General features: G+C 37.3%; 1 protein-coding gene across 21 annotated transcripts in view; it reads left to right on the forward strand.

Moving 5' to 3' along the window:
- The window catches only part of CAMK2D (calcium/calmodulin dependent protein kinase II delta), a 313,320-nt gene extending 290,623 nt beyond the window's left edge, over positions 1–22,697 (forward strand). For 17 of the 21 annotated variants that reach the window (XM_019418019.2, XM_019418160.2, XM_019418067.2 and 14 more), the window contains 5 exons: positions 10,775–10,850; positions 15,692–15,786; positions 17,797–18,025; positions 19,465–19,560; positions 20,723–22,697. In XM_019418019.2, coding sequence (XP_019273564.1) covers positions 10,775–10,850; positions 15,692–15,786; positions 17,797–18,025; positions 19,465–19,531 — 467 coding nt within the window. In that variant the 3' untranslated portion in view covers positions 19,532–19,560; positions 20,723–22,697. Of the gene's footprint in view, positions 1–10,774; positions 10,851–15,691; positions 15,787–17,796; positions 18,030–19,464; positions 19,561–20,722 lie in introns of those variants that run through there. The other 4 variants (XM_053901295.1, XM_053901296.1, XM_053901291.1 and 1 more) reach the window with 2 other exon arrangements.
- Positions 22,698–27,035: the final 4,338 nt, after the last annotated feature.

Raw genomic sequence — 27,035 nt, forward strand, 5'->3', positions numbered from 1 at the left:
TATATCCAAACTGACTGCAGCTCCGCCTTTTCACTGCAGTGGTCTTGCATCTCAGAAGGCAACAGTGGTCACATGTATATAGGCACATATGTTACATTGAATGCTGCCTTTGGATGCCATAGACAAACTGACTTATCAAGAGAGTCTATCATTATTCCACAATTTTCGAAATTAAAAATATCTCCTCATTTATGTTATTTGTCCTATAAACTTATTACACTAGTTCCCTAATTTACTATTGATTAGAGAGACTATAGAACTCTTGAATTATGTATGAGTGCGATTGTATTCTATGATATGTTTTGAAAATTGTCCTCTCTCTTCCCATTTCACTGGACCTCATCTGCCCTTTCAGTTCTCATTTATTAATTCTGGAAGCTATGGATTGGATAATGATAGACTTTGTAATGAAAGCACAGCCACTATTTTTGTAGCCGTTGAAGATGAGAATTAGCTAGAAAGTATGGAGTTTCAATGACAGGCGATGCTGCTACCTATTTGGGGGAATGGTTCAAAATGGGACAAGTAGACGTACTTAATGCTTAGAAAAAAGTGACATTCTTAGAGTTAAAATATCTATACAGTGGTAGGTGATAAAAAAAAAAAACCGCTTTCACTTCAGCCTTACTGAGACAACACTGGTATGAGAAACTTTGAAATATGACTAAGAGTTGTGTGAACATGGAGATAAGGAGAAAAGACTTCAGAAAATCAGATTGGCTCAATAAATATGGAGGCAGAATACTATTTTTGTGTACTCTTACTGTGTTCAGTCTCAGTCTTTCTCAAAAATCACATCACACTTCAATTAATTTTGGTAGGGTTTTTTGTTTGTTTGCTTGCTTTTTATTTTTGCTTTGTGCAAAACAAAGATTTAAAATGGTTTTGGAGTATAGAGAACATGCTGTTAAGTTTATCTTACATTCTTGGTCCCAGGGAGCATTTACAAACCTACCAGTTGAATTATTCAGAAAAGTGTAGTTACAAATAAACTTATCCAAGAATATACTGAATTCTATTTTTTGCTAAATTCAAACTGTATACTTTTTATATAGGAATGGAATAAGTTATTAAAAATAAAATATCAAGCTAAACCACAATAGAAACCATTGGGGGAGAAAAACCTACTCATGACTGCACAGGGTTTTAACCTCTCTCTCTCTCTCTCTCTCTCTCTCTCTCTCTCTCTCTCTCTCTCTCTAATATATATATATATGTATATATATATATATATATATATATATATATATATACATACATATATATATACATACACACACACACACACACATACATATATACATACATATACATACTTAGTTCTGGCTATTCATATTGCATAACAGAGCATTAACACTTTGACAATTACTTTTGACCATAAAGACACATGCTTCTTTTGGCTGATATTATGTAAAATTAACTGGAGGGGTTAATTGGACTCATTATAGTTCCAGGGTCTGGGGAAGGCTGGATTTCCTTCTTGTCAAAAAACAAAACAAAACAAAAATTTTCCAGATATTTAAAAATTCTATCTCATTGTCTCCTTTTCAAGTCTGATTATTCTTTTGAGAAAATAACTTTATCACCTTGGTTCTACAGTGGAGCAAACAGATACTCATTGAGAATGCTTAGTATCTTTGTTTCATTCAAGTGTACAAACTTGAATGCTAGTAGACTATGGTTTTTTAAAGATATAATTAATATACAGCATACAACACTATATAAGTTTATATGTAACAAATGAATTTGGTTTACATATATTGTGAAATGATTACATAGTAGGTTAACACTTAACATCTAATATAGATATAAAAAAAGAAATGTTTAAAAAAGTTTTTTTCTTCTGGTAAGAACTCTTGGGATGGACTTTTGAACAACTTTCACATATACCATCCAACAGTGTTAACTGTAGTCACCACGTTGTACATGACATCCTTAGGACTTATTTACCTTATAACTGCAAGTCTGTACCTTTTTTTTCAAGTTTATTTGTTTTGAGAGAGAGAGTGCCAGTAGAGGAGGGACAGAGAGAGAGGAAGTGAATCCCAGGCAGGCTCTGCACTGTCAGCACAGAGCCTAACACAGGGCTCGATCTCATGAACTGGAAGATCATGACCTGAACTGAAATCAAGAGTTGGACACTTAACTGACTGAGCCACCCAGGCGCCCTGCAAGTCTGTACCCTTTGAACATCTCCCTCCAATTCCCCCTTCTCCTATCCCAGTACTGCCTATGGTAACCAGAAATCTGATCTCTTTTTCTAGGAGTTGTTTGTCTGGTTGGGAGATTCCACATATAAGTAAAAGCATACAGTATTTGTCTTCCTCTCTGTGACTTACTTCACGTAGCATAATGCCCTCAAGTTCGACCCACATTGTTGAGGAGACTGAAGTTTAATCCTCAAGCAATTGATGTGAATCTTTGAACCAGTTTCTTAAAATCTTTTTCTTCCATGTCATCAACTCTTAACTGGAAGTGGTACCACACCTATCTGATTCACACAAATCTTAATACTAAAATACTCAATGGTATTCACAATGTTGTGCTGTTTCTAGCTTCTACAAGTCAGTTGGGGATACCAGAACAGTTATTCAATTGCTTTAATGTGGCTGGACTGAATTCTTCCATATAAGCAAATATTCTACATAACCACATATAGTTTCTCTATACTCTAAAACTTAACGTAAGCCATTTTTAATGAAAGTCTTTATAAGTATACATCCCTTAATTTTTTACAAAAAATAGTAAATATTTTACTTCTTTACATCTAGAATCATTTTAGGAATGACATGGTCATATTTTGTAACCCAATGATATCCTCACAAACTTTTTTAAAAATGTAAACCTATTTTCACTTATACTAAATGATCCCAATGCTAGAGTTTTTTTGTTTTTAAATATTTGTTAATCATCTATTGCCAAGTCATAGAAATTTAACAGGGCTAAGATTAATAGCACTTCTTCTCCCAATTAACATTTTATGCTTTGAAACTAAGAGCAGTTTTTATAGAGCAAAGTACAAAGATGATTTGAATAATTTAGTTTTGTAATCTTAAGAAACACTAGTGATTAAAGAGCTGAGTAATTGATGTCGTTCAACAGGTGACTTCTGGGTAAGTGAGCTTTACAACAATTCTTGAAAGCATTACTGAGGAGAAATTTGGTAATTTCCAGCTCTTAATTTGAGTAAAATATTCCAGGGTAAACCAGGCAACTCTAAAATCTTTTATGGGCTTGATTTTAAAAGCCAAAATAATAGAAAATATTCTCCTGAATGTTAATACATGAAACTAGTGAAATAAAAATGAAATCACTAAGAAGCAAGCTGTTAATTGCATAGGAAATGCGAAACAGCTTAGTTGATAGGCACCTTTTTCAATAAACTACCAATACCATGAAAATGATCCTAATTTGTATATTTGCCGAAGATAATAACTATTGCTAAGAGTTATTTTCGTTAATGGCAGTGTGGAAAAAGACAATGAAACCATGGGGCACCCAGTTTTGTGAAATTGGTATAATAATTAATTACAACCTTGGCACAGTAATTAAGTAGTCAGTCACCTTGCCAGAGTAAGTTCAAAGGCACTCAGGTGGTTCATTTAAGTTTATTATTTCAAAATATTGAATTAGGCACTGTGGGCTGGAAGGGAACATAGATTAGTGAATTAAACAGATACCTCAGCCAAATAAAGTTCCAGCCCTGGCACAGCTTCTGACTTTGCTGGATGACTTGAGCAAGTCACTTAACCTCCCTGTCCTTCAAGTCTCTGGCAGCCAAGTGCCCGATACCTCTGAGATATGTAAAAAGAAGTTAAATTAAATAGAACTATACCTCTTGGCAAAAAGTAAATGAGCAGAATTGCTAATGAGCTAATAGACCCCAAAAAGCTAAAATTTTAATTGTGCAACTTTTGATCATTAAGTAGTCTTTAGGCACAGTTCACTAAAAGATTTCAGTGTATGATACTGTGCTAACATTTTAGTAAAGATCAACTTGCATCTATAAATTCAGTTCATTTCCTAGTCTGAGTTTCACAGTAGACAAGATAGACGCCTGAGTAAGGTTAATTGTCAAGTGGTTTCATCTCAGCAAACTTCTTAATCCAAAATCTATAACTACTGGAAAGTTCAAGCTTGAATAACTAGGATATTTCTCTGAACTCAGTTCTCTTGAAAAGAAATTACAAGTTTAAACATTGGCTAGATATGCCTAGTTTATCTTACTAAATCTATACAAATTACTCTGGCATCTAAAATACCATGGCGTCACACAGAGTGGTCATTCTGCTGATTCTGAGCTATGCAAGATCCGTAAGTGCCCTTTCTTTTTTTTTTTTTAAGGGATTTTGTGGGTTTTTAAGTTTATTTATTTATGACAGAGAGAGAGATAGAGACAGAGAGAGAGACAGCATGAGGGAGCAGGGTGGGGCAAAGAGGGAAAGAGAGAATCCCAAGCAGGCTCCATGCTGTCAGCACAGATCCTGATGCAGAGCTTGAACCCATGAACTGTAAGATCATGACCTGAGCCTAAACCAAGAGTTGGACACTTAACTGACTGAGCCACCCAGGTGCCCCCATAAGTGCCTTTTCAGTTAGCACAGTTACTTTCAAACTGCTGCCAGACGTGATCATCACCAGCATACTTGGCATTTATCTAATGTTTCAAAATGTATATAATATTTTATACACCTCATCTATGTATTCATATGTGCATGCATTTATAGGAATTTATTCAGTGCCAGGTGTTGAAGGTAGAAAACTGTCAAGCCCTGCCTGAGCAGATTTATGAACATCCTATGATAATGCTTTAGGAAGACTGCAGTATAACCAAAGAGTTGTGAATAGCACTTAGGAAAGGCTATAGGAAAGAGAGAACTTTGGAGCAGAATATTGAAGGTTTCCAGACAGAAGAGGGAGAGTTTTCAGACAGAAGAAATGGTAAGAAGAAAGGCAAAACATTATCAAAGAGCCAGGATTAGTTGAGGAAAAGTGAGACACTTGGTGTAGTTATAGAATAGGTTATATGGGACTCCTGGGGGGAAAAGAAGTGTGAAGAGTCAAAGCTAGAAAAATAAAGTAGGAAGATCTTTCAAGAACAAAGAATATTGGGCTTGGCTTCTAGACAGTGGGGGAAAGGCATGGTTAGCCCTATTCTATAGAGATGATTTTACAACAGTGAGGGGTGGAGAGTGGGAGTGAGTGGGATGTGACCTTGGAGCAGGAGTGGTTAGGAACTTCTATGAGCCTGAATCAGAGAAGTGGCCATTAGCCTAAAGAGGAATAAATGGATCTGAGAAAGATGTAGATGAGTGTAGAAGAACTGGTGATCAGCTATATGAAGAACTGAAAGAAAAGGAAGTGTCAAGGCTTTTGGTTTGGGCAACTGAGCAGATTATGTCATCACTATCCAAGGTGAGTGATAGAAGACAAGCAGCAGGTTTCTCAGGGAAGATACTTGAGGTCCATCTTGGCACCCTACTAGGTCTGAAATGCCAGGGTAACTGGAGATGTTACAAATCAGATAGAAATATGAACTTGGAGCCCAGAAAGGTTTAAGGTTAGTGGTAGAGATTTGGCAGTCTTCATTATATGGTCAAAGCCAGAGGAATAAATGAGATTGCCAAGGGCAAGCAAACAGACGAAGAGGCTAAGGATATACCATAGGAGACATCATGTAGATGATAATGGAAAATTAAATGACTTGTGGAGGACAATATGAGGACAAAGGAGAGAACAGAGTCTAGAAGTAACCCAAGGTTTTGAGCTGGGAGACCAGTAAAATTGTGGTTGCATTAGCAAAAATAAGGAAGTCAAAAAGAGAAAGAAATTTGATGGTTAGTTTTAGACAAGTTGAAGAGTATTTTCTTTCACTGTCAGTAAACAGTAAGGTATGCTTCTTAAAATCTGAATTGTTTTATTAGTTGTATATTTTTTAAAGGCTCTCTGACCATCATTTAAAAATGAAGTATTTATATGTTGGAAAGGCCACTGGATTGGGAATCAGAAAGCGCTTGAGTCTGTTCTGGACCCGTTGTTCATTCAAATATTTATTAAGCATGTACTATGCTAGATGTTGGGTTGCAGTGGTAAGTTATCTGCCCCTGTGGAGCTTACAAATAGAGAAAATGTAATCAAATCCACACAAATAAATATGTAAATTCTAGTATGCTAAGTGCTTTTAAACAGCAGTTGTAGGAGAAGATAAGTGTGAATTTATAACATGGAGACCTCTCCTAAAATGAGGGTCAGAGAAGGCTTTTTCAAAGATATAATAGTTGAGATCTGATAAAAGAAGTGGAAGCAAAGATGGGGGACCGTTCTCCAAGAGAGGATAATATATACGGGCTAACACTAGAAGGCAGTTTGGCCATTTTTCATTTCTGAGAATAGGCTGTATGGGTGGAGTGGAGAGGATAAAGTAAAAGGGCCTTTGAATGAGTCTGGTGAGATGAGCAGAGTCGAGATTATGCCAGATTGCATAGTGTCTCTTCAGATAACTTACTATGAAATGATGGGTGCTTACACCAGAGTGGTGGTGAAGAAGGTAAGAACTAATATGTAATACATTTTATTTTTTTAATTTTTAAAAAAATGTTTAATGTTTATTTGAGAGAGAGAGAGAGAGAGACAGAACATGAGGGAGGGAGGGACAGAGAGAAAGGGAGATAGAGAATTTGAAACAGACTCCAGGCTCTGAGCTATCAGCAAAGAGCCCCACGCAGGGCTTGAACTCACGAACCACGAGTTCATGACCTGAGCTGAAGTCGGACGTTTAACCAACTGAGCCATCCAGGCACCCCAATATGTAATATATTTTAAAAGGCAAAATCAACAGAACTTGAAAGATTGGATGGGGTGTGTAGGATAAGGGATTCAAAGATGATTCTCAGGTTTCTGGCTTATGCAACTGGATGATGATGTTGCCATTCACCAAGAGGGAGATCCCTGGAAAAGCAAATAGATTTGTGCAGGTAGAAGTTCATTAGATCAGTTTAGCGTATGTTGGGTTAAAGATGCATTTGAGATATCCAAATGAAGATTCCAAAATAGGCACTGACACACAGAGGTAGAGGAAAAGACTAGAAAAAAGGAAGTAACAATGTGCTGTCACTGGGACATAAATAGCAATATAAAACACTGGTGTGGGAGGGTTCAGAAGGATACAGTGTATGTTGAGAAGGGCCTCAAATTGAACCTTTGAAAGGAATTGAAACATTTAAAGTCCAGGTAGAGAAAGAGAACATAGTAAATAAGAGATCATATGATCACACAATTATTAAGCAGGAAAGCAGTAAAAGTATTTCAAGATGGAGGGAAGGAGTAATCAGCAAACTCTGTGTCCCTTGGTCAGTGCCTATATTCTCTGTACTTACCTGTAAAACCGGTAGGTAATGTTTGTGTGCATATCCCAGAGCGTTGTTGATCATCGTTCAGATCTGATAATGTTTGAGAAATGTTGAAATCTATCCATTGTTTTATTATGTACTTATTCTCAGTTCCCAGGGTTTCTTGTTTTGTTGGTTAGTTTTTAACACTGGGACCATTCACATCCTTATCTAACTCTAACAGTCCTCTTTGGAAAAATAAGGGAGCCAAAAAGAATATGAATTTGAACATGAAAATGTTCCTAGGTCTTTTGCATGGTTGCATGGGAAGCAATTACACTCAGAATCTGAAACATCTCTCCCACTTACTTTTCTCTCCTGCCTTTCCCCTAGGAACCTGGAAATCCCCACAAACTACTTTGGGACTTAGGGGTATAGGCTTCAGTACCTTTATTCTGTAAATGAAACTGAGTAATCAGTCCCCAGTGATTAAAATGCTAGCTAAAGATGGAAAAACTTCTGGTATGCAGGGAATGCCATATTGGTACAATTTTCCTTCATCTGAATTGTTAAATAGTGACACATCACAAGCTGTCCCCAGTTTCAATTCTGGAGTGGTCATTACTTGATATTTAGGAAGAGGGAAGGCCAGACGATAGGGGTACCTTTCTACAGAAGATAGGCACCCAGGCACCTAGCACAGTGACTGTCCCTTAACCTCACTTCTGAGAAGTAGATTGTCCCTTATCCTCACTGTTCGACAGCGATCACCAAAACCTCACCTCACTCTTCCTGTAGGTCACTGTGGCAATAGTCCCAACCACAGTAGACTACTATATACAAATGATTCATTTCCAGACTTCTGCTTTCCTTTAAAGAGTCAGCTGTCATGTGCTACCTATGACTCACTCAGGCTCCTTTGCCCCAGGGAAGTAAGCACTCTAAAGATTCCTGAGTTCCAGGGCCTCTGAAGCCAAGATTGTCATGTTGTTTTCCTGATGATGCAGCACAGAAGCATTCTCACTAATTCCCACTTGCTGTGCTGCCAGCTAAAGGACCATTGTTTCTGAGCCTAAGAACTAAGAGAGAAGGCAATTTGTGTTGCTTTGATTGTGCAGGACAAAAATTAAGCCAGTTGTAGCTTGTAAACTATTAAAGAGATAATAAGTATTTCCACAGTGACTCACAGTATGAGAGATGGCCATACCTAAAGCCGATATTCTAATTCCATATTTTGTTTATCAGGGAAGGTAGTGATGTTGAGAAAATTCAGAACGTGACCTTGAACTTTTCACGCTCTGTAAACTGAGCCTTAGCCTAATGAAGCTCTACAAAGGGTACTGATTTCACATTCATTTTTCTTCCATCTCATTTTTAAAAATTGACATTTTCTAAACTGTAGTTTTTTACTTAGCAAACTAGGAAATATATTAGCTTTAAACAAGGATTTAATTTTGAGGAGGTTTTGATAGTCACATTTTCTTAATCTCCTTTTCTGAGTACCAGTGTCCTTTATATTCCAGAATCGGGTCAGCTGTCATGCACTTTTGCCAAATGTTCATACTGTTGAGGCCAGAAACAGATGAATCACTTATTGCCTAACTAAATTAAGCTAAAATGTGCCACTGGTGGCATCCCTATTACAGAATTATTCCCTGCTACTACTGGTGTCAGTATGTTTTGGTGTTGGATATATTCTAGATATTCATAAATCAACTGAACAAGGGCAAAAAATGTTTTAAATGTGTGTAGGAGCTAAGAAACTTTGTTCTTTTTTCATAATATAAAAGAAAGTTAATAATGTAACTAAAATGAAATCTAACCTATATAGTGATTTTTTTATATTATTAACCTTGGCATTATTAACAGTCATATTTTATAGGGTAGTCTCATATAGTATAAGTGAGGTTAGGTTTACAGAATATTTATTTTCAATAAGGAACATCATAACTTGGAAAATGTAAGCACTTAACTTTGTGGTTAAAACATGTTTAATAATGATCAGTTTCATTAAAAATACATATTGGGTGCCTTTAATCAATAACAAAATGGGGTACCTGGGTGGCTTGGTCGATCAAGTATCCAACTCTTGATATCAGCTCAGGTCATGATCTCACAGTTGGTGAGTCCTCAGCCAGGCTCTGCGATGACAGCGCAGAGGCTGCTTAGGATTCTGTCTCCCCTTCTCCCTGCCCCATCCCTGCTTGCACTCTCATTCATTCTCTCAAGATAAATAAACAAACTTTGGAAAAAAAAATTATCTAAAACCAGACTTCTGCTTTTTCTGTTATGAATAGCAGCTTCACTAAGATAGAATGAATATAACTCTTTGTGACTCTCCTAGTTAATTTCCAGTGATTTAAGGAAGTATCACAATGTTCTTAAAGCAAAACTCATAGAAATTTAAATTTTAAAAATTCCATGCATTAATTTCATTAGTAACAATAGAATTCTGAAATCAAAAGATTATCATTAATGGCAGTTGATCAAATTCACACATTTATTGAGCACCTATTTTAAAGACATTGGAATAAAACTTAGAGGATGCAAAAAATAGCCTCCCCCCACCCCGCCCCAAGGGAGCTTTTAATTTAACTAGAAAGACCATCACACAGTGAACAAAGTTTAATAACAATTTAAAACTAGTAATGATTTAACTAAAAAAGGTGTTGTGGTATTATAGCATATGCTTCATTACCAAATGAATGATACACTGTAGGCATTCAGAAAAGGCAAGGAACATTTGCAAATGGAATCAGAAAGGAATTTACTGAATAAGTGGGATTTGAGCCAAGCCAACTATTAATAATTTTACCAATTGTGGGCTGGAAATAGAAACAAAGCATGTTTGGTGTTGGAATTGACAGCTCTTCAGGGAGGTTCCATCGAACTATCTGCCTATGTCCACATATTGATTCATATGTTGGTTTTCCAATTCATAGAGTTCATTGAAGGCCATTTGTCTAAATATGATGTCATTTACAGTGTTAGCATCCCCTTTTGCAGAGTTGGTTGAGCTGAACGGTAAAAAGTATCTGAAGTGTCTCAATGTAAAAGATCCTCTGTATTCTGAAGATAGACATACATCTGTTAAATGTTCAAAGAAAAAAAAATTACAAACCCTATTATGTTGATGAAGGTAATGAGAACTTATTTAAAAAATATAGCCTGGAATTTCTAGGTGACTAAAGGTCCTGTTAAAATGCAGATTCTGAATCTGTAGGTCTGGAGTAGACCTGAGAATCTGTGAGTCTTACAGCCTCCCAAAAGAAGTCGATGATGCTGATCTCTGCACTATAAACAGCAAGATTGTAGAGAGAATAACACCATGTTTGGGGGACGGATGGGTCTTAAATGTTAAAACTCTAAGAAAAATAGCAATATTGTTAGAGTTTTATGAGAACAAAGGACAAAAGCCACATAAAATAATCTATCTTTGCCTTTAGCACGAAAGCAAGAAATTATCAAAGTCACTGAACAACTGATTGAAGCTATCAACAATGGGGACTTTGAAGCTTACACGTGAGTAGAGGCACATTTATTTTGCTTTCATGCATGTGAACAAAATATTTTATATATGAGTGCATTCTTCAGTGTACCAGAATTCATGTATATTTAACCCCAGGTTTGAGGTCAATGATAGCTTTATTTCATAAATAAATAGGATTTACAGAGGAAACACAAAGCTTCTGATAGGAGGATTGGTGCTCTCCCGGTCAATGCACAGACTTGTAATCACCCACTCCTCCATATGGGGAAGGCATTCCAGGCAGAGCATCCATGAGAGCAAAAACACAAGAGACAGGAAAGCACATAGAAGTACATTTTGGTTTAAGAGATGTTTTGCCTCGCAGCTCTGTCAAGATCCTGGGACAGAGAGAGATCAGAAGGAGACATGAGGCAGCCTTCTACCTCTTGGGCCAGCATGCCTCAACCTTTCTTTGTCTCTTTTATGAGTTTGTCTCTTAGGTAACAGTTTATTTGAAGAAACTCCCAATGCTTAAAGTTTATGAACTACTGGACCATAGGGTATATAAAGGAAATCAAGTAAAAATAAAGCATTCAAATAAATAGGCTTATTTCACAAAGTATGTAGGTCAACAAGCTAACTATTTGGACAAAGATAAAAATCAGTCCAAGCCTTCCTCTTACTCCATACGAGGAGCTCCTCTTGAATGAAAGAGTTCAGTGCAAAAAGATTGAATTTGATCTCTGATTGGAAAGACCTAAATTTAGAAGCAGAGAAAGTAATGACAAATGAGAAGATAAAATGATTAGGCTACCCAAATAGATAAAACTTGTATACGAAAGAAAGAAAAGAAAGAAAGAAAGAAAGAAAGAAAGAAAGAAAGAAAGAAAGAAAGAAAGAAAGAGAAAGAAAGAAAGAAAGAGAGAGAGAGAGAGAAAGAAAGCAAGCAAGCAAGCCCAAATGTGCAAATGTGAATGCAAGAGCATTTTCTGCCAGTCAGATCAGCAGGGGTAAAAATTGCTGACAAGCAGTGGAGTGCAGATACTGTAGGACTATGATGACTTTCCTCCAACACTGGGTTGGAGTATAAATGGAGGCAAAAATTTAGGTAGGTGGTGGTGGCAGTGGTTAGAAGGGACGTTTAGTTCTTATATACCAGAAAGCATTTATTTCAAATTTATTTCTAAAGTTTCAAATTGTTTTAATCCTCTGATTTTACTGATAAAAATTTAACATGGGTATGGGAGCACCTGAGTGGCTCAGTTGGTTGAGCGTTCAACTCTTGATTTTGGCCCAGGTCATAATCTCAGGGTTTGTTAGATCGAGACTCTAGTTGGGCTCTGCCCTGACAGCACAGAGCCTTCTTGGAATTCTCTCATGACCCCCGTTCATGCACACTCTCTCAAAATAAATAAATAAACTTTAAAAAATTTAACACGGGTATGGATTTTTAATCTAAAGCATGGACAAAAAATATAAACAAAAATATTATTGAAGCGATGTTCATAATAGTGAAAAATTGGAAACATATGTCCGACATTAAGGAAACCATTAAGTAATATGTGGTGCATTCGGTACAGTGGATGTTTATGTAGTTTCTAGAAATCTGGCAAATGCTTATGATGTAATTATAATGTACATAATTATTCCAACTACATAAGAAAAAGCATTAAAAATAGAATGAGATATGACAAATTGGTTTTGAAAAGGAAAAAAGGACATTGCCTCTGGGAGATGAAATTATGTGTGAATTTTTTTCTTGCCCTTTTTCCCAAATTTTATATAAGGTATTGCTTTTATCATCTGTTATAAAATATGAAAAGTAAATGAGTATAAGAACTAAATTAAATGCAGGATTGCTTCTTGTAAATTAAATGTGTAAATGCATATACAGGCAAACACATGCATGTGCATGTGTATATATTTGTGTATATCAGCTATTTTCACATGATTTAATAAAGTACACTTGAAATAGTAAGATATGAAGTTTAAAATAAAACTCTCGTCGGAAACCAGAGTTCCCTTTTAAACAGTTGTGGAGAACTCTGTGTCATAGAAGCTGCTCTTCTATCGTTTTGCTGAGAACTCTATTAAGGAAAACATGAGAACATGTTCTCTAAACATGAGAATACTATTTTCAAATATGTATTTTTTTGTAATAGCATTCTCCTGTAGAATAGTAAAAAAGTGTATTTTGTTGGTGGTCGTAGCCAGGCAAAATTGGGACGTTTCCTATATTCTAAGACAGGTTAATGTAAGGTATTTTAAATAATGCAGTCCTGTGGAATCACATCTGTTTACCTACAGAGGCCTGGAATCTGGCCTGATGTTTCAACTCAGGCCCAGGGATAATTCAACAGGACCTTACATGGGAGCTTTTTGGATGAATACACTGGTAAAGCCCTGTCAACTGGTCCTTAGGACACCTGTTCAGAGCATGTGTGTTCACACATACACATATCAAGTGGCAGCTTTGTGAATCCTTTATTAATCCAAAGCCTATGACAGGTGATAAATGCATATATACAGAGGAGAGAGAAAGAAAGAACAGATTAACAGGTTTTCAGATATATTGACTCTTTTTGGTGGTTGGTAAAGAGATCCATCATAGTATGGTGATTCTCAGATGATTTCAGCACCAATATAAGGTAGTAAAAATTTTTGATTCACCAATGTTGACAACCAGAAGTCATATTTGCAGAGGAAGTAATAGCCCCTGGCAGAATAAATTCCTGTTACCATAGCAACACAGTATTCCCATTTCACCCCTTAGAGATTATATATATTTGACTTTGAGCTTGAAAGTACCTGCCCACCAGCAAGTCTGAGACAAAATGTAAAAGCCCTCCTCACTACCTCCCCTCTGCCACTCCTGCCTTTAAGGCTTTTTTTTTTTTTTAACCACAGAAATATTCACTGATTTTTTCTAAGTATTTTCTTTAAAAAAAACATTTTTTTTAATGTTTATTTGTTTTTGAGAGAGAGAAAGATGGAGTGTGAGAGGGAGGGGGCAGAGAGAGAGGGAGACACAGAATCCAAAGCAGGCTGCAGGGTCTGAGCTGTCAGCACAGTCACAGGGCTCAAACTCACAAACTGGAAGATCATGACCTGAGCTGTAGTCAGACGCTTAACCAACTGAGCCAACCAGGCGCCCCAACTATTTTCTACTTTAAAAGCATTCTTTAAAAAATCGGTTCCATGCACTATGAACAATACTGTGAAGAACCATAGTGAGTTGGCCTTTTGAATACATGTTGGCCAACTTGTATTTCTGTTGAACAGTTAAAATGTTTTTCCCCCAAAATAAATAGTCCCAAATCCTTTTATCACTTTGTAAACTTGCACTATTTCCTCAAATCCAGATTTTATGTCACCTTCTCTGAGAAGCCTGCCTTGATCACCACAGGCCCAAGGAACTGTTTCCCCCTTTATGGGACTTATATACATACCCACTGACCCAGTGCTCACCAGATCAAGCGACTAGTTGTTCCCTAAACATACTCTCTATTCTCTCAGTATTAAGCTATTTTATTTGCTGCCCTCCTCCTGCCTACCATCTTCCCCACACCTGGAAAACTTCTACACATTCCTAAAAGCCCAGCTCCCTTTTTCTCCTAAATCTTTCCTGTCCCATATGTAAGTAGTCTGGTTTTCAGGCACTTTGTATTTATTTCTATTCCAGTGTTAATTGTTGTATTATAATTGTTTCAAAGAATATCTGCCACATAGGTGTTTAACAATTCTTCATGGAATCAATTTCTCCAAAGAAAGCCATTGGCTTTCTCTGAATATTTAAAAATGCCCTCTTTGTTGAATTACATTTCTAGTATTAAAAAGAAAACTAATCTGTATGTTTGAATCTCTCAATTTTATTTTAAAAGTTAAACTTTATTTTTTATATTTTATTTTTATTTTTGAGAGAGAGCGCAAACAGGGGAGGGTCAGAGAGAGAGGGAGACACAGAAACCAAAGCAGGCTCCAGGCTCTGAGCTGTCAGCCCAGAGCCCGATGTGGGGCTCGAACTCACAAACCGTGAGATGCCGACCTGAGCCGAAGTTGGACTCTTAACCGAGTGAGCCAGCCAGGCACCCCAAGTGAAATAAACTTTAAAAACAGCTTTTCGAGAAAGTACAGCATGTGATATATGCTTTCAAATCAATGAATGTAGAAGGTGTCAAAAGTTGTTCCAAAATTATTTAGTTTCAGAGCCAATGTTGATTTTGTAGGACTTGGAGAGTGTATTGGACTCCGACAACTTAAGAGTAAATCACTTCTCGGCCTTTTGGCTAAGATCAAGTGTAAAAAAATAAAAGTAAGATGGGGCGCCTAGGTGGCTCAGTGGGTTAAGCATATGACTTTGGCTCAGGTCATGATTTCACGGTTTGTGAGTTCGGGCTCTGTGCCGACAGCTCGGAGCCTGCAGCCTGCTTGGGATTCTGTGTCTCCCTCTCTCCCTGCCCCTCCCCTGCTTGTGCTCAGGCGCGCTCTCTCACGCTCAAAAATAAACATTTAAAAAATTAAAAATAAGAGGAAAAACTGGAGAAAGCCTAGAGAATTCATCTTGGAAATATAAAAAAGCAGAAATTTTAAAAAGGAGACTCCTAAAGAAGTCTAGTTATCATCTGCTGGAACTTGCTGTGTTATCTTGCGCCTATCAGAGTTCCCTGCAAAATGCTTTTATAGCATCTGTTCCTCAACTCACCTTGCCAAGGCCTGTGAAAGAAATTTTATATTTTTATGTTTTTTTAAAGACTCTTTCCTTCCAGTGAAAAATAAGAGTTGATAAATAAGATTGGATATGTGTGAAACAAAGTATATTATATTATATAAACAAAACATATTAACCCATGTATTGGTTATTTTCATTATGTTTTTTTTTTTTTTCCCCCTACAGAAAAATCTGTGACCCAGGCCTTACTGCTTTTGAACCTGAAGCTTTGGGTAATTTAGTGGAAGGGATGGACTTTCACCGATTCTACTTTGAAAATGGTACATTTATTCTAATTTAATAACATGCCTTTTGCAATTCCTCTTTGAATTTCTCTTAAATTTATAGCTTTGCTCTATTCTATAATGAGAATTTTCACCTTAGTCCAGTATTTTACATCATAACACTTTTCGTGTTTGAAACTGAAAAAAAAATGACAAGCTTAAAAGTTTTGGTGTTTTGGAAACTCTTTGATTTTGTATAAAAGGTAATGTTGATGAAACGTACCCCAGCTAAGTCCCAGCAAATGTATATATAAGCTGCAAAATGAATTACCAAAAAAATAAGTTTTCATAAAACATTGTTTATGTACGAAAAAGTAAAAGACACCATAGCATATCAGAATATTTGACATAAAGGGGCACTTTCAAGCATAGTGCTCATTTTCAAAGTGAAATGTACCTGAAGATGAGTGATCGGGTAAATAAATATTTCAGTTTTCACTATAAGAATTTGAGTGGTCTTAGAGGAAATAGCCACATTTCAGAGATAGTAGCAAAAGAAACTCCTGAGATCCTTGAGATCATCAAAAAAAAGTGTAAACCAGAAATTCCTTTTATCTTTCTTTTCCTTACACCTAAAGACTAGGAATTGTCTTTTGTTTGCATGATACATAGAGTGAATTCATCAAATTAAAGAGGAAGTGTAACAAGGACTAGAATAATCCAATTCACTTCCAATAATTATAAGCATTGACAGGAATGTCTGCTGTGGCATGGGTTTTTAATTTAAAGTATGTTTAATGATTTTTTTTTACATAGTCACTAGGCATTTGCAAGGAAAGAATTATGTGGTAAACTGGCCTTAACAAAGCTTCAGTAAATTTCCTGATTCTCTCATAACGTTTCTTCCAGTTGGTTCTCAATCGACACCACCTCATCACTAATAAAAGAATAATTAACCCCTTAAATGTTTAACTTACTTCAATAGAAACTATATGTCATTACTTACCATAAATACATATTCTTCATAATGGGATATTCTTTTTTATGTGACTGTAGCATTTAGTAATTTACTCAGATCTTTTCTGAAAATGGGAGAGAGGTTTGCATAACAGGTAAAACAGTTTAACCTGTTTTAGTGATCTAAAGGAATAACATCAGGGGCGCCTGGGTGGCTCAGTTGGTTAAGCGTCCTACTTCAGCTCAGGTCATGATCTCAGGGTTCATGAGTTCAAGCCCCTGCATTGTGCTCTCTGTTGTCAGCACAGAGCCCAGTTCAGATCCTCTGTCTCCCTTTCTCTCTTCTTCTCCCTCACTTGCTCTCTCGCTTTCTCTCAAAAATAAATAAAAAGCATTTTAGGAGCATCTGGGTGGCTCAGTCAGTTAAGCATGATACTTGATATATTTCCTTGTCCCATGTATTTCATCAACTAACAAAACGAACAAGACCACAGGGTATCCTCTCAACTGCTCCATGCATCTGGGTCAGGCCCTCTACCTCTCTATTTGTATCATGGCTTTTGTTTTTATTTTATTTTTTTACATTTATTTATTTTTGAGAAACAGAGTGAGACAAAGCGTGAGCTGGGGAGGGGCAGAGAGAGAAGGAGACACAGAATTCGAAGCAGGCTCCAGGCTCTGAGCAAGCGGTCAGCACAGAGCCTGATGCGGGGCTCAAACCCACAAACTGTGAGATCATGACCTGAGCCCAAGTCGGAGGCTAAACCGACTGAGCTGCCCAGGTGCCCCAGTATGGCTTTTGTTTTTAACCACTTCCCATTATAAATAAATTTATAAATAAATACACCTCTTCACCTTCAGCTTTGTGTGTCCCTGAGTTTCCAGAGTGACAACTTCTCTATGAAGGGAAACAAAGAAAATAATGACTATCTACTTTTGCTCTTTCTTTTTTCCTTTCTCTTTTACTTTGCACAGTGCCAGGGACTCAAAGCAAACAATTAGTAGTTGAATGAATGAATGACATTGCATTCATTGGCCCCAGATGAAGTTACTGGTTTTGGTTTTCTGTATGTAGTAACTAAGTTTTGTTTTCATTTTATTCTCTTTCAGCTTTGTCCAAAAGCAATAAACCAATCCACACTATTATCCTGAACCCCCATGTACACCTGGTAGGTGATGATGCTGCCTGCATAGCGTACATTAGGCTCACACAGTACATGGATGGCAGCGGGATGCCAAAGACAATGCAGTCAGAAGAAACCCGTGTGTGGCACCGCCGGGATGGAAAGTGGCAGAATGTTCATTTTCATCGCTCTGGGTCACCAACAGTACCCATCAAGTAAATATTTCCAGTCTGTCAGCTTCTTTGTTAATATACCCATGGCCAGTGTTTTTTACTTATTCCATTGTTAATGACATGACATAGTGTTGTTTAACACTGGAAGTCAGTTACATCGGTGGGAATGTTTAAGGAGAAATAGATTATAACTGTCTAGAAAGATCAACTAGACCAGCTGTTTGGGGGTTGAAACACATGTATAATAGAAACTGGAGGATACCCCAGCAAGCTGGTTTCTTTTTCTTAAATCACATAATACGGCAAACTATTTGTGACTTCATTGTCACAATTGGCAGAGGAGGGTGATGTGGGAGGAAAAAATAAGGAGGCGTTTCTAAAATGACCATTATCATATCAGAACCTTTATACATGATCTACTGGGCTCAGTTAACAGGTATTAGAAGAAATTTATAAACACAGCATTCAAAATACAAGGAACAGGTATTTCCGTGTCTTCCTCACTATGCTACTCTACCTCAGATGTTATGTTTGCTCTTCCAATCAATAAGTAGACAAATATTTCTTGCACATCTCCTAGGTGATTAACTTATGCCAGATAAAATACAAGGTAAAAGATAATTGTCTTCCAGGAACTTATATTCTAGTTTAGAAATCAACTTATGATTGATACCAAAGAAAAATTACAAGGTTTGCAATCAACTTCAGAGTAGAATGGAATGAATGACCAACGTAACGAACTGTTGTAGTTTAGAAGTATATCTTGCACAGAATATATCATTTAAGACCTTGTCCAAATTCCAAGTGGAATTTGGAGACATAGAGCAAATGGAAGATAGTCCAGGAATATGATAAGAAAAGGACAATGTCAGGATGTTAGCTTTGTATGGTAGAGGATTATGGATAAGGAAGGCTGGCTCCAACTGGAGTAAAGGGGAATATTAATGAGAAATAAGGTTGTGTCAGTGAAGGGATGAGATGAAAACAAGAAGGAGAGTTTAGACTCAGAAGTTTGACGTAATGTTGGTCTCATTCCAAATTGTCTCACCAGGATCACCTGTTAATATTCAGAAGGGAGTAGGATGGGGAGTCAAGTTTATACAAACAGCCATTCAACTCCAGAGAATCTATCAAAATTTCTCAGTTTAATAATGTACCACAGTGGTTTTCAAAGACCTTCTCTATAGCCTTAATAATTACTTATCACTGTTGGATTTATAAAAAGTAGAGGAAGGAAAAATAGATAGCTATGTAATGAAGAGAATGACAAGAGGAATATAATAATGAAGATACCCATGCTTGTGTGTTTTTTACCCCAAAGAGGTACAGCACTAATTGACAGTTAATATGGAAGGGATTACAATCACACAGTACTAGAGGGTAAGGTTTTTCTACAATTCCCTCAAGTGTTTATGGGATAGAGCCTATTTAAGAAAACTTCATTTTATGCCAAGTGGCTTAAATGGGGCTTCTCTTAATAGGCCATCCTGTATTCCAAATGGGAAAGAAAACTTCTCAGGAAGCACCTCTTTGTGGCAAAACATCTAAGGCCTGAAAACCATTCACATATGGGTCTTGTAAGTAACATCCTGCTCCGGGATACTTTGTGAATGGAGCTAATGACTAAAAAGCTGCATGGCTGTTTTTCTTCCCTTTAAGAATATTTTCTTTTGCATTATATTCAATGGAAAATATTAAAGGTCTTTGGAAATTTATAGCACTTTTGCATGAGCTCTTGAGTCTAATGTTTGGCCTCATTTTGTAGCATAACCCTTGTTTTAAAGGTAATAAGCTCTGAGAAGAGCCTTAGCATATGGATGTTGGCATTTTAGAATATCCTGGAGTTCTCGCCTTAAAAGTCCATTATGTCTGGGTCAATTCTCACAACTCTCAATTATCCAGACCTAATTTATAACCAGCTGTAGGATTTTTTTGGTGTCCATTTTTCTAGGTAATTCCTGTTAAGCACTTGACTAAGGTTAATTTATAAATTAATTTGCTGTGCCTGACTGAGTATAATAGTATTTGACCATGAGCACAGGCCACAAGAGGAAGTCAAGCTGAAATTTAAAACTCACATAGTAGGTAATTCCAGAGGATAATTGAAAGTTGACTGTAATTAAATTCATGCCTGTGTTGTTTTTTAAGATTTATTTCTTAACTTGGATTAGGATCCAGATATGTGTGGTAATGTTGTGAATATTTTCTCCACTCAAAGCACTGAACCTTATCAGAGCTTTTAAGAAATAGTGCTCCCAGCAGTTGGATTAAAAAAAAAAACAAAAAACCTCCAATTAAATCATTATGTTTCATCTACTTTTGAGGCTATATTCCTTGTTAAATTGACTTCTAGGTTTAACTTTCCAAGGAGCCTAAGAATGATGACAAAAGCTAAGGATGAACTCAAAATTCATTTTAACAAAACATGAATGCTTACAATGCATATTTATATTCAATAATGTGATTGAAGCCTGGGTTCCTGTTTCTGTTTTCAGCTTAGCTCTGTGTGGACAAAGTTGACAGAAAATTAATGCTGTTGTTATCTATTTTAATTTTGTTTCTGCTTAACATCGTGTATTTCATCTTTTGCAAGCAAAGATCTCATACATTGTATTTTCAATTAATTTAGCTAAGGTATAAAATTGTACCCTAGTCACATCTTTGGCAAAACAATTTGGCAATATTTTGTAAAACGGTGTAACTTATTTCTTCCCTCCCCCCTCCCCCACTTTCTTTCAGCTAAATGTCAACAGTGCCACTTCTGCATTCTCTTGTTCTCAAGGCACCTGGATGGGAACCCTGGGCCGTCCTCTCCTCCTCTTCATGCATGTTTCTGAGTGCATGAAGTTGTGAAGGTCCTACATGTAATGCATATGTGATACATCATCTTGTCATATATTCCTTCCCACACATTGTTTACACTTCAACTAGGAGGATGTTCCATGCAAACTTAAATTACTGTTGGCAAACAATAGAGGGAGGTCAAAAGAAATTCCACAATGTTCCAAATACAACCTATTCGTCAAGTTTCTGTTTATGCCAAGATTTAACAGACTTCAAAATTATTGTTCTCTGAATGACAGTTTGTAAGAGAAACGTAAATTTTTAAAACTCTTTGCTGTTAATCAGTTTTGGCTTGTTTGTTTAACAAAAAGAAAAAAAAAGAAAAAAAACAAACAGAAAAAAAAAAAAAAAAACACTTTCAGTTTCCTAGTGTGATCCTGGGATCCTGGTTGAAAGCTTTGTTGCTCTTTAACAATTAAAGTAGGTTGATATGTGAGCAAAATCACTCAAGAATGTGGAAGCGAGATAAAGTCATGCTGTTTTTGCTCAAATCGTAAACTGGAAAAATTCACATAATTTACGAGTGATCACTTTAGGATATACTCACAGTTGTGAATTTGTTGTATTTCCTGTTCCTTTCTCACCTATGTGCTCTGTTTTCTCCATTTGATCTCACTTTTTGCTGTTTGCTTCCTTTTTCTCCATCCTCTTCTGTCTTTTCTCACACACTACTAGACAGAAAGGAAAGTGAAATTTGCATAATGGCGGTAACTAAACTAGCACTCCTATCATCTTTAGGACCCTGAAAACGTTGTCAAGATTTTAAACATTCTTAATTCTGCTTAGAATCCCTGTGTCCAAACTACAGCCTATGTTGGTGGTATTAGAATTATTTAAACTTAGGTAAAAGCAGGGAGTTCCTAGTTTACCTGAGAGGTGTCTTACTAATTAGGGGACTTGCAAGGACAATACCAAGTTGTAGTGGATCAGGGTTTTGTGCAAAGGCACTTAGTTCTGCCTTGTGGACTGGGCCCCTCCTGCTTCACCACTGGCTAGTTTTCTAAAGTCAGAGAGGTCTGCAAGTGATTTCCATTCTCCTAAGTGTTTAGAACTTGATCTTTGTGGCGTGTGCTTTCTTAGCTTCTCTCTTGTGTCGGTGACATTATCTTCCTGTGAGGAGTTAGGATTTTCCAGTTTAAAAAGAAAAGGGAAATGCCTGGATTTTCTTTGTGCTTCTCATTTCTCCTTTGTTTTCTCAACTCCTGTGAGGCAGTTTCTCTTCCCTGAAATGCTTTCTAGTGCATGGTATCTTCATCAGCATTATTTTAACAATAGTAATTCACAATCTTCAGAAGCCTATTTTTAAAGCAGAAGCAAAAAACTAAACAAAAAACAACCCTCCCTCTTTCTCTCATTTCACCTTTCTGTGTTGATTACTAATCACTTTAGATATTGTTGCTAGTGGATGTATGGTAGATGGATTGAAGCTTTTCTGATAATTACACGATTTAAAAATATATATTTAAAATAAATATATACAGTAAATGTATTGAGCCATGTTAACCTGCCAATGAGATCTGTGAAAAGTAATGGCCTCGTTTTTCCCTTTTTGATTTCTTCTACCTTTTTGTGAAGCGGCTATACGTGGCATACATGTATTTTAAAAATAATAGGTATAGTGTTTTTTTTTACACTTCTAACTTAGCATGTGGTGTTGAAGTATTACCATAGATCAAGTTTGTCTTCCGCACTAAGATGTGAGGAAATTGTGATTTGTTCTCTCCACCACAACTGAATTACACATTTATTATCTTCTATCATTTTGAAACACTGCAGTTTACCATGGGACACTGTATATATTTCTTGCCATAATGGTAAATGACTGATTGATATATTTAAGAGTTAATAAATTTGTGATTTCTGCTGACAATGTTTCCATCTTTATTTCTTAAGAAGAGGTACTGTATTGATGCATCCACGATGCTGGCCAGTGCCAGCGGCCGTGTGTCCTACCGTGGTCTCATTAATTCATAACAATTTACCTTTCATGCAAAGATGAAATTATTGAACTGTGCTTCCTTTTAACAATGCACTTGGTAATAATGGCAAGTTAATTTAGTATATATGTCCAAAGTAAGTCTCTCCTAGGAAAATTTTTCTGAGAACAAAGTAGTTAAAAACAAGAATCCTGAAATTGCTGTGTCCTCCCTTCCATCCTTCACTTGGCTGCTAGGATGTTCCTTTTTTAAGCCAACTCTAACTGTATACCATTTCAATGTCGCTTCCAGTCTACCGTAAGCACCTCATCTCCTGCTTACATGTATGCGAGTATACCACCTTTCAATTGACCGCAAACATCACACATCTATTTATGCTGTATTTCACCTAGAACATTCTTCCCCCATTTCTTCAACCTAATTCTTACTCATTCCTAAACATTCAGTTTAGAGTATCACCCACCTGATTGAACTTTCCTCGACCACACTCTAAGCTTGCTCGTTCTCTCAATACCAGCTGTAGTTTGGGTCTGCCTCCCGCCAGCCACATGGTTTCGAAGATACATCTTTGTGTCTTCACTGTGGAGCATAATATCTCTATAGGCAAGAGCTGTATATTCATTTTTTTATCTCTAAACTCAAAGAGGGCCAACAAGGGAGAAGCCATTAATAGTTTCAAACTGTGGCCAAATTGTAAATGGGAACCTCAAGATGCAGTGAACCAGACAATCTTGGGTATAATGCTTACCTCTGTCACTATTGTCTTTGATACTCTGAGCATGTTAACTCTTCCCTCTGAGCTTATATTTGTAAAATGAGGACAATCATGCCAATCTAATAGGGGTATTTTGAGGACTAGAGATGATGAGTACGAAGTACCAGAGTAATAATTAAATGGTAGCAGCTATAACTATTACAGTTGCTGATATTAATACATTGTCCCCATTCCTTACTTAGGGGAGTATAACACTCTTATTTTATGGGCTGCTGTCTTAATGCTGGTTTACGAATATTGCTAAGGATATATTCATATCGAATCTCAGCAGGAAGATGAGAGATACTGAATAAGGTAGTCATCTAGCCAAAAGCAGGGAAAATGAAGCAAATCAGTTTATTCTAGGAAAACTCTCAAGGAATCTTAATCTTAAGTAACTGAGAGTCTGAATCCTTGTAAAAATAATCATATATAAGGTAGGGGTAAACGTAGATGGCACGACATTTGATTTCATTAAATAAAATTCTACTGATATCTAGAATTCCTTCACTGTTTTCATGGAATCTTTTGTCAGATTTTAAGAAGTGAGAATATATAAAAAGATTATAATAAACATCAGTATACTAGACCATGTATCCATGATGTGAGCAATAAGCAGGGATAAGCCACCTTGGCTGAGACAGCGGCTTGAAGCATTCAGAGTATTCCTACTTTGCCCAAACAAAACCAATTCTCAGAAGTAGGCTGAAATGTTCTCCCATAGACTCCAGTAGGAAACATCGATGAAATTCAGTCTTACCCCGGAAGGATTTATAGTTTTAGAGGCTTTTACTACTTTACAAGTCAAACTCTTCCGGTTTGCCCATAAAAAAGGTTTTTAGCTTTTTTTTTTTAATTTTTTTTTTTTTAATGTTTATTTATTTTTGAGAGAGACAGAGACAGAATGTGAGTGGGTTAGGGGCAGAGAGAGAGGGAGACACAGAAACAGAAGCAGGCTCCAGGCTCTGAGCTGTCAGCACAGAGCCCGACGCGGGGCTCGAACTCACGAGCTGTGAAATCATGACCTGAGCCGAAGTCAGATGCTCAACCGACTGAGCCACCCAGGCGCCCCGGTTTTTAGCTTTTTGAGGAAAAAAAAATGTTGCCAACATTTTAAAATCGGAGGTTTCATCAAAGTCATGATTTCTGGGTTAATTTGAAAACTTGTAAGATTTTGCATCCTGTGTTCACTTGTGGTGACAGAAAAGCCGAAGCCTCTTTTAGAGGAGACCAAGCGCTTGGCCTGTCCCCGCCCACAAATGCTCCACTCCTATCTGCTGCCAGCTCCTGCAGACACTGGAGTTTTAACCCCTTTTTAAAGTCAGCACTTGTACTGACACCTCAGGCTTCAGCAAGCAGGCATGGGTTGCCTGCTGGGTTTACAGAGGGGGTGCTCCTCGTATCCCTGAACCATACTCCTTAGGCAGCTGTCTTCCTAGTAGGTCTCTCCAGCTAAAGTACCCAGAATTATTTAGACTTCATTTTAAGCAAGAAAATGGAGATCCACAAAAATAAACCCAAAGCACAAATTTTTTTCTGAGGTACTATTTGAGATATTAAAGGAAGAACACGGGCTCTTTTCATGTAAAATAATTTACCCCATTCTCAAAGTCTTGAATGGCCAAGAACTGTCAGGTAATTTTTATTGCCAGGGTTATATAGGCAGCACAGGATAGGTGTGAACTATTTATATAAATCCTAGCAATGTTCTATCTATAACTAGATATTCAGAAACTGCTTTGGGATGCAGGGGTGGCAATTTACCCTAAGGCCAAAGGGCCTGACTCAGCCACTAACACATAATGTAGCCTGAATTTACAAACTCCCTTGCTCCTTCCTCCATTCTCACTCACCTGGAAACCCACAACCAGTTAACATCCATCGGTCTGTGTGAGCCATGCTCATGCTCTGGCTGCTGAATGTGACTGAAGGAAAGTATCCAACACTGCTGACAAGTCCTGCTCTACAATCATGGCCATTCACACCCCTCACAGATCCTCGTGGCTGCCCAGGAATTGTATTTCCCTACCTAGTCCATTTTCTCCCACTCTTCCACGAGTGAGGTCAGACTTTCCTTACCATCTTCCACTTCCAACTCTTCCTTCCCCATCGTCACTCAGTGGAGGACCCTGCTTCCATTTCACCGCAAGAAATGAAGCTGTCTCAGCAGCTCTTTCTGCACACCCTGCCTTGTCTCCAGTGGTGAGAATAAAGAGTTTAGGCACCTGCCAAACACCCATCCCCCCCACACACACCTATTCATAGATGTCTCTCTAGCAACTCTCCCCACTTCATCATTATAAAGCCTTTCCTCCCTGCTAGCTGTCCCCACCGATGCCTACTTCTTCCCTTAGTAGACAGACTCCATGAAAGGGCTGTCCCAACTTGCCATTTGCACTTTCTCCCTCCCATTCCTCCTGAACCCACTCCAGTTGCCTTTATTGCCTCACAAGTTTTTCCCAGTCTTCTGTGGCCACCCTATTAATTCCAGGGATCCACTCTCAGTTCTCCTTTTACTTGATCTGTCAAGTTGTCTACCCTCTCCATCTTGAAATATATTTCTCTTGTCTTTTGGACAATACACTTGGCTGATTTTCTTCCTATCATCCTAGATGCCCCTATCCAATCTCTAACTGCTGTGTTTTCATCAACTTGACTTTTAATTTTGGAATTTTTTTTTTAGGTCTTCACATACTCCCAGGATAATTAACATGCGATTTCAATGGCTTTAGATTATATTGATTCTCAAGTATATATGTCCAGCCTGGATAACTGCCCTAAACTCTAAACATCGAGATCCAGCCACCTATTTGAAATCTACAGTGTAGATCCAACAGGCATCTCAAAGTAAAACGTCCAAAACTGAGCTCTTGAGAGTATACCAAAACCTGCTTCCCTCAGTACTTTCCAGATTTCAAGTAATTGCCAACACAATTCTTCCTTTGATCAGGCCAGACATCCTGGTGTCTTTTCTAATTCTTTTCTATTTGAAATTCTTTCACTTTTACCTCCCAAATAGAACCAGAGTGTGACCTCTTCTCACAATGCCTTCTGCCACGTCTCTGGGCCAAATCACCATCATATTCTCTATAGTACCAGACTATCCCCCTCACTGGTCTCTCAGCTTCTATTCTTTTCTCTCTTCTCCTTACTCTTAATGCATCAGCTAGGATGAGCTTGTTATAAGCCAAAACATGTCACTTCTATGAACAAAACCATCCAATAATTTCCCTTATCACTCAGAGTAAAAATCCAAGTCCTTAGAGTGGCCTTTGTGGTTAAACTAGGTATGGATTTTCCCTTACCCTTCCCACTCACTCTTCTATAAACATGCTAGAAATGTCCCCAACTCAGGGTTTTTGAATTTGCTGTTTACTGTGCCTGGAATACTCAGAGATCCAAGTGGCTATCTTCTTTGCTTTCTTATTTATTTCTTTATATAATTAAGTCACATTCTTAGTAAAACTTTCCCAGATCATCTCATCCAAGACTTAAAACTTCAGTCCCCTACTGGACA

This window comes from Panthera pardus, unplaced genomic scaffold (genome assembly GCF_024362965.1).
Source record: "Panthera pardus isolate Hobbes unplaced genomic scaffold, ASM2436296v1 HiC_scaffold_13, whole genome shotgun sequence".
NCBI lineage: Eukaryota > Metazoa > Chordata > Mammalia > Carnivora > Felidae > Panthera > Panthera pardus.